The sequence below is a fragment of the Ochotona curzoniae genome, unplaced genomic scaffold, assembly GCF_017591425.1.
Source record: "Ochotona curzoniae isolate NIBS_2020 unplaced genomic scaffold, NIBS_Ocur_1.0 patch47, whole genome shotgun sequence".
NCBI classification, from domain to species: Eukaryota; Metazoa; Chordata; class Mammalia; order Lagomorpha; family Ochotonidae; genus Ochotona; species Ochotona curzoniae.
In genome coordinates, this window is record NW_024467025.1 from 1,413,436 (window position 1) to 1,426,199 (window position 12,764).

The 12,764-nt window shown below is 36.5% G+C and overlaps 1 protein-coding gene across 2 annotated transcripts in view; it reads right to left on the reverse strand.

Annotated features, from left to right (window-relative positions):
- Positions 1 to 12,764, reverse strand: part of LOC121168037 (conserved oligomeric Golgi complex subunit 6) — a 64,399-nt gene that overhangs the window by 40,394 nt on the left and 11,241 nt on the right. For both annotated transcript variants that reach the window (XM_040997804.1, XM_040997803.1), the window contains exons 4-8: positions 12,533 to 12,591; positions 5,203 to 5,314; positions 4,446 to 4,528; positions 4,015 to 4,085; positions 1,968 to 2,061 (exon numbers count right to left, since the gene is read on the reverse strand). In XM_040997804.1, the coding sequence (XP_040853738.1) occupies positions 1,968 to 2,061; positions 4,015 to 4,085; positions 4,446 to 4,528; positions 5,203 to 5,314; positions 12,533 to 12,591 (419 nt within the window). The remainder of the gene's footprint in view (positions 1 to 1,967; positions 2,062 to 4,014; positions 4,086 to 4,445; positions 4,529 to 5,202; positions 5,315 to 12,532; positions 12,592 to 12,764) is intronic.

The window sequence follows — 12,764 nt, forward strand, 5'->3', positions numbered from 1 at the left end:
GTTAATAATGAAGTAATATTCAAGGTATTTACCATTCAAGAAACAGTAATAAGCATGGCAATCATCCCCAGAGGCAACAATAATTGACATTACTTTGCTCATTTGAGACACCAAAGGTAGTGAGCTTCTGAACATTCCTTAATAAAGCTCACACAGTGCCATCTGGTGGTTGACAGGATACATTATTAAATTTTTCCCAAATTTAAGAAAATCTCCAGTTTGAAAAAATTATTAAAGAAAAGCTAACTTTATCACTTATTTTATTCTTTTTTTAAAAAAAAAAAAAAGATTTATTTATCTTTATTGCAAAGTCAGATATACAGAGAGGAGAGGAGACAGAGAGATTTTCTGTTCGATGATTCACTCCCCAAGTGACCACAGTGGGCCAGTGCTGCACTGATCTGAAGCTAGGAGTCAGGAGCTCTTTCTGGTCTCCCATGCAGGTGCAGGGTCCCAAGGCTTTGGGCCAATCTCGACTGCTTTTCCAGGAAGCGGGGAGCTGGATGGGAAGTGGAGCTGCCGAGATTAAAAGCGGCGCCCATATGGGATCCTGGCATGTTCAAGATGCTAGGCCACTACGCTGGGCCCCATTTATCTTATTCTAATCAACTAGCTTTTGTAATTAATTTCGCAAAGGTGTGTGTTCTCTCTCTCTATCCAGATCTTTGTACTTTTTCTCTCAACATGGAATATTTAGTTCCGTTCTCCCAAGTAAACACCCACTCAACTTCAGAACTCCCTTACGCCTATTTCCACAGGAAGTGTACTCTGATGTTCACCTGGTTCCCCTAACTCAGGATACCTAACTCATACAGCACCCAGACGTCACCCTAGACAGCAATTAATATGTTCCATTCAAATGCATTTGTTGACATCTGGATTTCTAAAGTAAAGCAATTTGAGGATAGCTTTTCGTTTTAATTTTTTAAATTAGCTTAAAAGAAAGAAAACAGAATGGCAGTAAGAATTCCCTTAACAGCCAGGGCTAGAACAGAACTAAGCTGGAGCCTGGAACTCAGTCAAGTTCTCCATCATGGGTGGCAGAGCTCCAGGTGGTTGAGTCATTACTTGCTGCCTCCCCAGGTACACATTAGCAGAAAGACGGAACGATGAATCCAACCCAAGCACTCTACCAAGGGACATGGGTGTCTCCTGCATCAGCTTTAACAGGACATCAAATGCCGAAATTGACACTGTGCCTCCAGTACATATAATCTCTCTTAAAACAAAGTAAGCAATCAATATGTAGCATTAAAGTGTTATAATTTTTTCAGAGCCATCACAGTATTTGTGCTGTGTGATTTCATTATAGGATAGTTAATGTTCTCATCAGAAAGCACAGTAATTGAGAAATACTTTAAAAATGTGACTCAGAGCAGGATCTAATGTCTCTAAGAGTTCCCTGGCTGATTCTTTAATTGTAACAACCCTTGGTCTCCCTAGAACTTATTTTCATGGCATTCCAGACATTAAAAAAAAAATCTACCTCGTGTGAAACTAAAAAAAAAAGAAAATTAAAATACAGATAGAGCACTTGTTTGGCATAATTTGCAAGACTCCAAGTCCTGGACCCACTCTTTTCCTGAATATTATCGACGAAAATATAACACTAAAAAATTCTTTCTTTCTCTGAGTAACTACATCTCTCCTTCTCTCTAGGAGAAAATATGATAATTTTAGCCAAGAGCAATTCCAAACAAGTTAATGAAATAAGACTCAGGGAAAGCACTCTACGTAAACACAAGATGCTTTAGATACAGGAAGAGCACACCGGTTGTTTTTCCTCTTCATATTGTGTTCTATAGCATATCATACTCAAAAGAGTACATGCTCCAATGAACACACACACAGTGAAAATATCACTATAATTATAAAACTGTAAATATAAATGTGATCACATCAAATATTAATATAAACTATCAAAGAAAAAGCATAATTTCATTTTTCATTAGGAAGAAGTCACTAACTTATATAAGACAGGTCTGTCCTGCAGTGCTTCCATTGCCTGAGTTAGTACCGGTGATATGTCACAGGATTCATGCGTCAATGTTCTGCATTCACCTGAAAAACAATTAATGTTACAACTCATTACATTAAATTAAATCTATCACAACCATCATATACCGTCTAAATTTTGTGTCAAAAATCCCTTGAAAAAATGTGCTCAGAGATTCTGCAATTAAAAACTAATTTGTGCTGTTAACTAGAAATGTAAACTTAAGCAGTTACATGACTTTATATGAACACATATCCTAACAAGTACACCCAAACGCATATTTTATCACGATGAAAATTCAGTTCTGAATAATCAAGAAACATTTAGTGAATAATGGCCATACACAGAGGAGCAGAGAAGTACTAAAAATAAAATTCCTTCTCCCAGGAGCAACTCTTAAGCAGTTTTTTAAGCAGTTTATGTGGGGAACTGATACCTCAAGAGAATTGCAAAATTATTCAAATACTGAACCCTTAAAAATCTCTACTGCAAAGTTTTCCTTACTGTTCTAATTTTATCTGTAAAATGCCACAAGAACTACTATCGTCGAAGAACTTAGAACTCATTTATAAATCCCCAGTCTTGCAGCATACAAGAATTTCATTCTAGCAATATGTTCCCCTAGCATGCATGAATGATAAAACACACATACACTAAATTAAAGAAATCCTTACAAACAATCCCATGATTCCCAAGTCAGAGGTCACTACATGAAGTGCTATGGAAGTACAAAAGAATCTCAAGCAATGGCCCTGCCTTTGAGAAGATGGAAACTCACAAGAGAAAAGGCACAAACGTGAAAAGTTGCATAGTTACTTAGTATATTGAATGTTAAAAACATATTTCCAGTGACTGATGTTTAGAGATGGAAAAAGTCACTGTTTTAGTCCACAGCCACTGGATAGCTCCAAGAAGATTCAGAACCTAAAAGCCGTTAAGACGAAAGTTCCAGACAAGCAGAGAAAAAGCCAGACAATACTCCAGGAAGGAGGAAACACTGAAAATAAAAGCAGGAAATAGACAGTTTGAACAGTATGAGGCTTTCAGACCAGAAACTAGGAAGGCCACAGTATACTACAAGTCTAAGTAGTTACTTGGATTTACTTACAGCTCTTTACACCAGTTGGTAACCACAATGAAGACGCCATGTGCTCCCATTCCACTCTTGCTTAACCATCATCGCTGGTTTTGATGGACTATTTTGCAAACAGTCCACTGCAACACTGCTTTTGTGTTAACCAAAATAATGGGCCTCCCCAAAGATGCCCATTTCCTAATCCCTGGAGCCCTGTGAACATGTTACATAACAGGACAAAAGCAATAGCTGGTAGACTTTAAAATAGGATTTTTTTCTCAGATTACCCTTAAAAAAGAGGAGGTTGGAAGAACAACCAGTCATAAATAAGGAGCAGTCCAGATCAAAGTGATGTGACACACTGCTGCTAGCTTTGAAGATGGGTGAAGCAGGGCCACAGTTTAATGCAGGCAGCCTCTGAGGAAACGTCCTCACCAACAGCCTGCAAGGAAACTTAGCCTTCAACCTGACAATTGCAAAGCAGGGAACTCCATGAGCAAATAAACAAACAAGGAAGCAGATTATCCCTTCAAACCTGCAGAAACAAATGTAAGGCTGTCAACACTTACTGTACTGACAAATCCAATTTTTGATCTAATAACATTGAATTTATGTGGTTTTAAGTCATTAAGTTTGTGGGGATTTAGTACAATGATAACAAAGTTAATTCATTATTTATACACTCCTAATTATACAAGCAAGAGGTGGCCATTCAAGATAATGAAGAACAGAAATACAATCTTCATTGTTTTATTCTCATCCGTAAGGATACTATTTGGCTGACAGTACAGGTTGATGAAGCAAAGACAGTAGGTACAAATGTTCTCTTTTAAAATACTTATGATTACCAAAACCAAAGTATAGCAAATAAAGGCCAAATGAAAACTTTTTAAATCAAATACTACAATTCCTAAACTTAATCAGTATTAAAGAAATCACTTACTTTGAGCCCATCGGTAAAGTCTTTCATAAGCTGTTTCTTGAAGCAAGGCCATCTGTTCCATAATTTCCAAACTAAAAACAAAAGACTTGTTAAAACTTCAACTTGTAGTCAACAGCTTCTTGCAAGCATATAACTATTTTGGTTAGTTTTGGAATGACTTAGTTTCAGTCTACTAGCTTTCTATATTATGAAATGGCTTGTTTCAGTAATCAGTAATGTTTTGCAATTACATGTCAAATTTAATATCATCACTTTCTGATAAGCTGCTGCTTCAGCCCATGAACATATTTCAGGTTCAGAGGCTCCTTTACAACGTCCTCCTTTTCCAGAGATAAATGAAGATTAAACTACTAATTGACAAATGGTCCAAAGAGCCTAGAATATCTGCAGAATTCTGGACATACACACAACCATGCAAAGCAGTCACTCACCCTGCTGTTTGCTGGTTCGTACGCAGGAGAACTTTGATGTCATTATGAATCTGTTTTACTCTTCCCAATGCCTTGAAAAAATCCTTTAAAATTAAACATGTGACTTTTAAATGTCATGCTTTCAACCACAAATACATTACCCTGAATTAAAAGGTTATGGCAAACGAAGGAATCCTTTCACCTATTCTCTTTTCATAGTGGTCTGAACTTTTAAAATGTTTTAAAGAAAGCATACCACGTATTTATTCATATTTCAAAACACACATTAATGCAATGTCTACTACGTACAAAGCTGGAGACATACAAAACGATTATTAAATACATAACAGCTGACTGATCACAATGTGACAATGGCAGTTTTTTCATTTAGAAACAATTATTGGAGCCTTCTTAGTTTCCACAATGCTATCAATAATATTCAATCATGACAATAACATGTTATTTTTCTTTAATGAATAATTTTTTAAAAGTCATAGTAATGAAAACAAAATACAACATAACTATAAGAAATGAAGGGGATAAAGGCCTTAGAGTTGTGTACTGCTTCTGGGTGGACAGAAACACCACAAAGCGTACTCTTTTTAACTGTAGATTTAGAATACAGAAGTCACCAAAAAGCAATCAACAAACTGGCTAACTGGCTGAGAATTACTGCTTCCTTAGAGGTACACACTTTCATTACCATCTCCCTTGTGCTGTTTGTCTTCAACCAAAATGCAAATGCTATTCTGAGGTGGGGAAAAACCTTAAAACGTACCTCAGTCACAGGTCCTTCTCTGGTGCCACGGAGCAGACCCATTTCCTCAGAAGTCAACTGGAACTTGGACAAGAAGGCATCAGCGACCTGTGCTCGGATTTCTAGTCTTTGACTATAATGTTAAAGATAAGGAATAAGAATCAAGGATGCAATGCATTTGGATAGCGTTAAGACAAACTGTATTTCTGACACAACAACTTTTAAAACGAAAGTGTGAAAAATTCTCAGCATCTTCAACGGCCTGCCTCTGCTCCCAATAACCAGGACACTGGCAGGCATGCGGCAATAACATTAGTTTACACTGTTCTGTTCAAACGCTGGCAGACAGTGAAGGAGTTACTCTATAGAAAAGGTCATACACTGCCCTTAGAAAAGAACGCCTTTGCTAATCCTTCATAAACAAACAGGATGCTTTCACACTGTAGTCTCCCCCGCACATTTCTACATGTAAAAATTATCCTTTGAATTCTAGGCTCTGAATGCAACCTACCTAAACTCGCTGACAACCGGGAAAAGACATATGTTAGTCCTGATTGGCATCTTTAAGGCTCCAAGTGCTGAGCTAAGTTCACACTATCAAAAAGCAACTGAGAAACCTCAACTACCTCATCAGAAGCTCACCTCCTGCCTTTTATACCTGAAGATTTACAAATAAAATCACCAAAGTGCTTCAGTGACAATACACATACAGTCAACACAAAGTAGTAACACTGCACAACCAACAGCTTCAAGTAAGAATGAAGACAAACACAACACTAATTATACGAGGGCACAATGTATCCGCCAGCCTTGCTTTGTTTGCCCTTTTGCAATGAGAGGTTTTTAATTTAAAGCAAACGTTCCTGCTTTTGATAGGAAAACAAAGTTACAGAGGATAAGTCCTCTGGATGTCCATAATAAATGATGATCTCATCTAAATCCACACAAATGTAAACAGCATATGCTCTAAATCATCTTATTAACAGGATCAATTACTTGCACATGATTCATACTCCTAAGTCACTGTCAATCACTATCACCTAGTATTTAAATTCTTTAAACTTCAAAAAAGGGGCTGGTGCTGTGGCATAGCATACTAGTCCTCCACCTACAGAGCTGGCATCCCATACAGGCACCAATACATATTCCAGCCGCTCCACTTCCACACCAGCTCCCTGCTTTCAGCCTAAGAAAGCAGTAGAGGCTGGCCCAAATCCTTGGGCCCCTGCACTGATGCGGAAGACCCAGAGGGGGCTCCTGACTTCAGATCAGCCCAGCTCTGGCCATTTGGGCAGTGAGCCAGCTGACAAAAGACCTCTCTGTCAAATCTGGCTTTCATATAAAAATAGTTTGTGAAAAAATTTTATAGAATTTATTGAATCTATTTTTTTTAAGATTTATTTTATTTTCATTAAAAAGTCAGATATACAGAGAGGAGGACAGACAGAGAGGAAGATCTTCCATCTTATGATCCACTCCCCAAGTGGCCACAATGGCCAAAGCTGAGCAGATCCAAAGTCAGGAGCCAGGAGCTTCTTCTGGGTTTCCCATGCAGGTGCAGGGTCTCAAGGCTTTGGACCATCCTCAACTGCTTTTTCAGGCCACAAGCAACGAGCTAGATGGGAAGTGGGACTGCCAGGATTAGAACCAGAGCCCATATGGGATCCTGGCACATGCAAGGCGAGGACTTTAGCCTCCAGGCTACCAACTAGGCCCTGAATCTATTTTTAAAATCAGTTCACTAAACACAAAAGAAAAATCAGTCTCTTTTTATTAGCTCATTTTACCCTAACAGAAATTAGTGTTACCCTTATGGATGATACTGCTTAAACACTAAAAATTTTCCCAGCATTATGTCTCACCGGAAAATATAACCCATGGAATAAATACAAAACCCTAGAAACCAGTACAACAAAAAACAAAGTCCAAAAACATTTTTAACAAGATCTATACCACTAAAACAGGCTTTATTTTCTCAAGATGACAACTTTCAAAGCAACAAATATAAATGCATTGTTTGCAGAGATCTGCTGATCTATTCTCTAACCACAACCACCAGACCTAGAAAAGGCCAGCACCTGCAGCCAGGACTCCCACATGAGTGTTAGAGTCCCAACCACTTGAACTATTACCACAGCCATCATCACTACTCAGGAATACATAATTTTCCACGATCAGGTAGTATTTTTCCTTCAATGAACGTGGTATGGTTTTCCTGAAACTATCTAATGCTGAGAAGGGTTTATTATAACAGACATCTCCATATTCTGCTGATTAGAAATATAAATTAAGAGAAACATTTTGAGGAGAAATTAGGCAATATATATCAGAATATATTCAAAATGTTTGAGCTTGGTTCACTTAATACAATTCTAGAAAATCAACCTGGGAAATAATGCGAAATGTACATTATGATTTCAAAAAATTTGCCAAGCCACTATTTTTGGTAAACAATACATTCAATAATGTAAGAATGGCTAGATATATAAAACCTCTAAAAATTACATAGGAGCATGATTATAAAATATTACATGAAAAAGTACTCTACTACTGCACCAAAAAAACTCACCCTAGAAGTGGGGAAAGCACCAAAATATAAACTGGTAATATCTGAATGGCAGAGTTAACTGTGATTGAAATTTCTTTAAATTTAATGCATAAATATAGAGTAACAAATCTAAAGAAAAAAGTACTTTGTACACCTAAGAGATCACTTTTACCTAATTTATAAAAAAAAATTTTTTTTTAAGTAACAAAGTAACTTGTACTGACAGAATTTTAAATCATCTAAGGCATGGTTGCTAATAACAATTTTTAAGGAAATGTATTTTTGGAAGAGTTCCCTAGGAACTAAAATAATAAAGAAGGAGGGGAAGGAAAATGGAGAAGAGGAACAATTTTCCATCTTATATTTCTATAACATATCAAACTGAAAGAATATTTAAAGAAAAAAAGACTAGTTAGAAAGTACATTCACGGTAGGTGTCTGCAGGAGGAATTAAGCCATTTTGACAGCAGAACCCAGTTTGGGAGTCCTTGTTTTGAGTCTCAGCTTCTCCACTCCCAACTCTGCTTTTGGTTAATCTGTCTCCTGGGAGGCAGCAGGCAATGACTTGAATACTTTTGTCCCTGCCACTCACACAGCACATGAATTGTATTCCAGGCTACTGGCTTTGGCCTCACTAGACCTGGTTGTTGTGGGTATTCAGAGAAACAAACCAGTAGATATGACATCTCTCTTCCTCTGTCTTTCAAAAAAAATGAAAATAAGCTTCAAAATGAAAAAAAAAAAAGTAGTCAAAGTCCAAAGTCCATAATGTCCATCAAGCGTTTATAATTGCAGAGCACAAGTGCCAGAGTGTAAAGAAGGAAGTGACTACTTGTTTCCCTGGTGACTGAGTAAAGGTTACTAGACAAACATGGAATATAACTAAATAACAGAACTGTCAAGTTGAATGACGAATTACAATTCCTATTACATGGGCCTAGTGCTGTGGCACAGCAAGCTAAACAGCTGCCTATAATGCCTGCATCCCAATATAAAAGTACCAGTGTGATTCCTGGCATCTTTGCTCCTGATCTAGCTTCTTGCTAATGCGCGTGGAAAGGCAGTAGGTGATGGCCCAATAGCTTGGGTCCCTCGCCACCCACGTGGGAGACCAGGATGCTTTTCTTGGTTCCTGGCTTCAGCCCAGCCCCGGTCGTGATGCTGTGGCCATCTGAGGATTGAATCAGTAAACTGAAGCACTGAAGTGTGTTCTCTTGCTCACTCTCGATTCTCTCTCTCTCTCTGTTGCTTTGCCTTTCAAATAAATCTTTTTAAAATTCCACAATCTGAGCTATTTTTCAAAGCAATACTTTGTTCAAAACACATATACATACAAATATATACATTCACAAGGAACATATATACACATATGTACATGCACAGTTGCCTGAAATTCTGATACTTTGTGAAATGGGTAAACAGGAGGAATTTAAAAGAAGAGTTTTAATAGATGCCTTTTGGGAAATACCACTACAGGCTCCATACTGCAGTGAGCTATTCTGGACATTTAGGGAAGAACGCTTTCTCTTTGTGTCTCTTTTTTTTTGTCATTGAACCTTTCAAACAAAAATTATTCTCTGAAAAAAAAAAAAAACAGTATTAAAGCAGAACAGATAATCAAACATTTGAAGAAAACCATTTTGTCCACCTTATTTATGTATTTCTTATTGAGAACTTTTGGTTTTCTTGACCCTATGTCACTTTTAAATAAATAATTCCAATTTTCTCAATCTTGTATCATTTTTTAAGATGTTTCAATATCCTGATCATCATCTGTAGTACTGTCTAAAACTCAATTCTACTATTAATTTCCTACAACTTTTCATACTTTGTATCACTCGCAATTTTTCATGTGTAATCACCCAATTTGCAGAATCTTTGATTAAATGGTGAAGATCAAAATATTGAAGGGAAGCCCTGAGAAGTACAAAAATCTACTTGTGAATCAACATCAACTGATTAAACACCAATACGGCGATAGGACTATCCAACCACCTACAAAAACAACTTACACAGAACTATCAACACGACAAAAGAAGATGAAGTGTCACAACCTAATTTCAATTACTTAGCCTGATCACTCCCAACTGCAGAACTCTAAGGAAGACGCAAAACTGCTGTTTCTCTGGCTTGCAGAAATCATAATACAAGTAAATTTTACTAAGAAGATAGGTGGTTATTAAAAAAATGAATAAGAAGCATGAATTTTGCTGAAAGTTCAATAAAACTTTCATGCTTAATTTTAAGGCTTTACCTGGCATGAAGAAGAATGAGAATGAATTTTAAAAATGAGAACATAAAAAATTTTATTTGGTATTCTATATTTCAACTAGTATTAAAAAATAGGCAATATTCTGATACTGTCAAACTCTTTTTTATTCAAATAAAACCTTCCACATTATTCTATAAAATAAATAAAAGTGAAAGTTGTCTAATATATCAAATGAGTAAAAGTAATTTTGGGGTATAACACTCTAACTTCTAAAACTCCATATTCTCCCACTTCTTCAGAAAAAACACTAACATTTAATGTACTACTTAAAAACTACAAGTCTAGGATGTTCCAACATCCTAAAAGGCATATCCCACATTTTTAAAAAAATGTTTCTTTTATTTCACTGTTTCCTAAGGAAACCATTTTTAAGTGGTAATAGTTAATGACATTTTACTTTGTTCATTTGGACAAACAGAATTTGCTTCATGTTTCTATAAAATAAGTGTTATACTAGAATACCATCTTAACTTAAAAGGATCATTCCTACTGATCTGATTCCCATCTAGCAGTAAGATCCCTAACATCGTATTACACAATTACCTTTATATTTCTGCACTTTATAACTTCCCATTTATCATATGTTGTCTAAACAGAACTGTGTTAGGAAGGATTAAGTGAAGGTCTCACATAGTGGCTCAGTGGCTGAATCCTTGTCTTGCACATACTGGGATGTGGATGCTGGTTCGCATCCCAGCTGCTCCACTTCCCATCCAGCTCCCTGCTTGTGGCCTGGGAAAGCAGTCGAGGATGGCCCAAATCCTTGGGACCCTGCACCCGTATGGGATACCTGGAGGAGGCTCCTGGCTCCTGGCTTTGGATGATCAGCTCAGCTGTAGGTGTTGCAGCCACTTGGGGAGTGAACCAGCAGATTTTAAGATCTTTCTGTCTTTCCTTCTTTCTGTATATCTTCCTTTCCAATAAAAATAAATAAATCTTGACAAAATTATTTAAGTTATTTTAAAAATTAATTAGGGTAATATAAATAGAAAGTGATTAAGTATTATATTGTGAAGTCTGAGTTTCTGCCTCTTATTTTTGATTATGATTGAAACAGTCTGAGAAACACTGCACCGGGCAGTGACAAGACATCCATCACTTCTCATTTCACATGCTACTTTTGACATTTTTCCATATTTTGCACTTAGTCCTTTTTTCTTTTTAAGAAGAGTTAAGTTAGAGTTATAAGCCAGTTTAGACTACCCTAAAATCTGCCAACTTCAGTAAAAATTATGCTTGAACACTATAAACTGGACTTGTAGTTCAGCAACACTAGCTTAAAGCTGGTAATGTGGCACAGAGGGTAAAGCTGGCATCTGCACTGCCAGCACCTCATATGGGCACAGGTTCATGTTTCAGCTGTTCCACTTCTATTCCATGTCCAGTTCCCTACTAATATCTTGGGGAAAGAAGTGGAAGAAGGCTGAAGTGTCTGAGCACAGGCTGCTCACGTGGGATACTCCTGGCTTCAGCCTGACTCGGCTCTGGTCATTGCAGCCTTCTGGAGAATGAACCAGAAGAGGAAAGATACGCTTTTGTATCTCCCTATCTACAATTATGACTTTAAAAAAAGTAATTAAATCTTCAGAGTAAGAAATCACTAGCTTGAACAAGACCAACAAACTTTTCCTTAATAGTTGACACAATAAATATCTTGGGCTTTGTAGGCCATGTACAATCTGTCAAAGCTGTTCCCCACTACTACACAAGGGTATAAAAGGGTGCAGCCTGTCACAGACAATCCACAAGAAAAGTGTGCTTGCCAACACAGGTGGTGAGCTGGACTTTTTAGGAGCTCAGGTCTGCACTGACTACACCAAGCTACGCTATACTATATTCAGCAACTTTACATTAAGCAGTTAAAGTATCAGTATCTCTAAATATCCAGGGTATCCAAAACTTAAGGGGTTTACTCAAATACAATAGTAGATCATTTTCCCTTCCAAGGTATAATGTTTTATTACTCCAGACATGATGATGCACGACTGAGTTTGTTTAACTGCTAACGAATTTAGCAATAGTCAACACATTACACTAATCTACATAGCACTACCTTTGTTCATTCAGTTAATCAATCAATGATGTGTCTACTTGGATAAACCATAAAAATAATTTAGAAAGTATGCCAAATGCAATTAATCATACTTTAGAAAAATAAGATAATGATTATGAAAAACAGTAAAATACTAAATATTAATATTTATACTATTAAGCTATATTTATACTAATGTAAATACTAAATATTAAATACTAAAAAACCTAAAAATCTACTTTAAAAAGCAATTGTTTCTGAACTCAATATATTATCTCTATTCCAAAGAGAAAATAATCTCTCAAATCCAGTAAGTTTAATGCTCCTAAATTTACTGTTTTGTTTTTATATAACCAAGTGACAAATAGCATTTTTCATATTGTATCAATTTTGAACCATGTTTCTTATTCATCTGCTTTAACTTTGATTTGGAACTATCTGTAACTTACTTTCTTCTTAATATATAAATAAAGAAGTAATAATATGAAAAAAGCCTTACCTTTCAGCCTGAAGCTTAGTAGTTTTCACTATCAAATCTTGAGTTTGTTCCTTTGCTGCCTAGAATTATAAGCATATCCAGCATTAGTACATTCCAGGTTTACTATGTCAGAAAACCAGCATTCCCATATCTTAGAGTTCAGATTTGGAGCAAATGGAATCACTCTCTGGAACTCAAGAGCTTAGAGACCATCAGAACTAAAACTGATATTTCAAGGCTTACACACTAATAA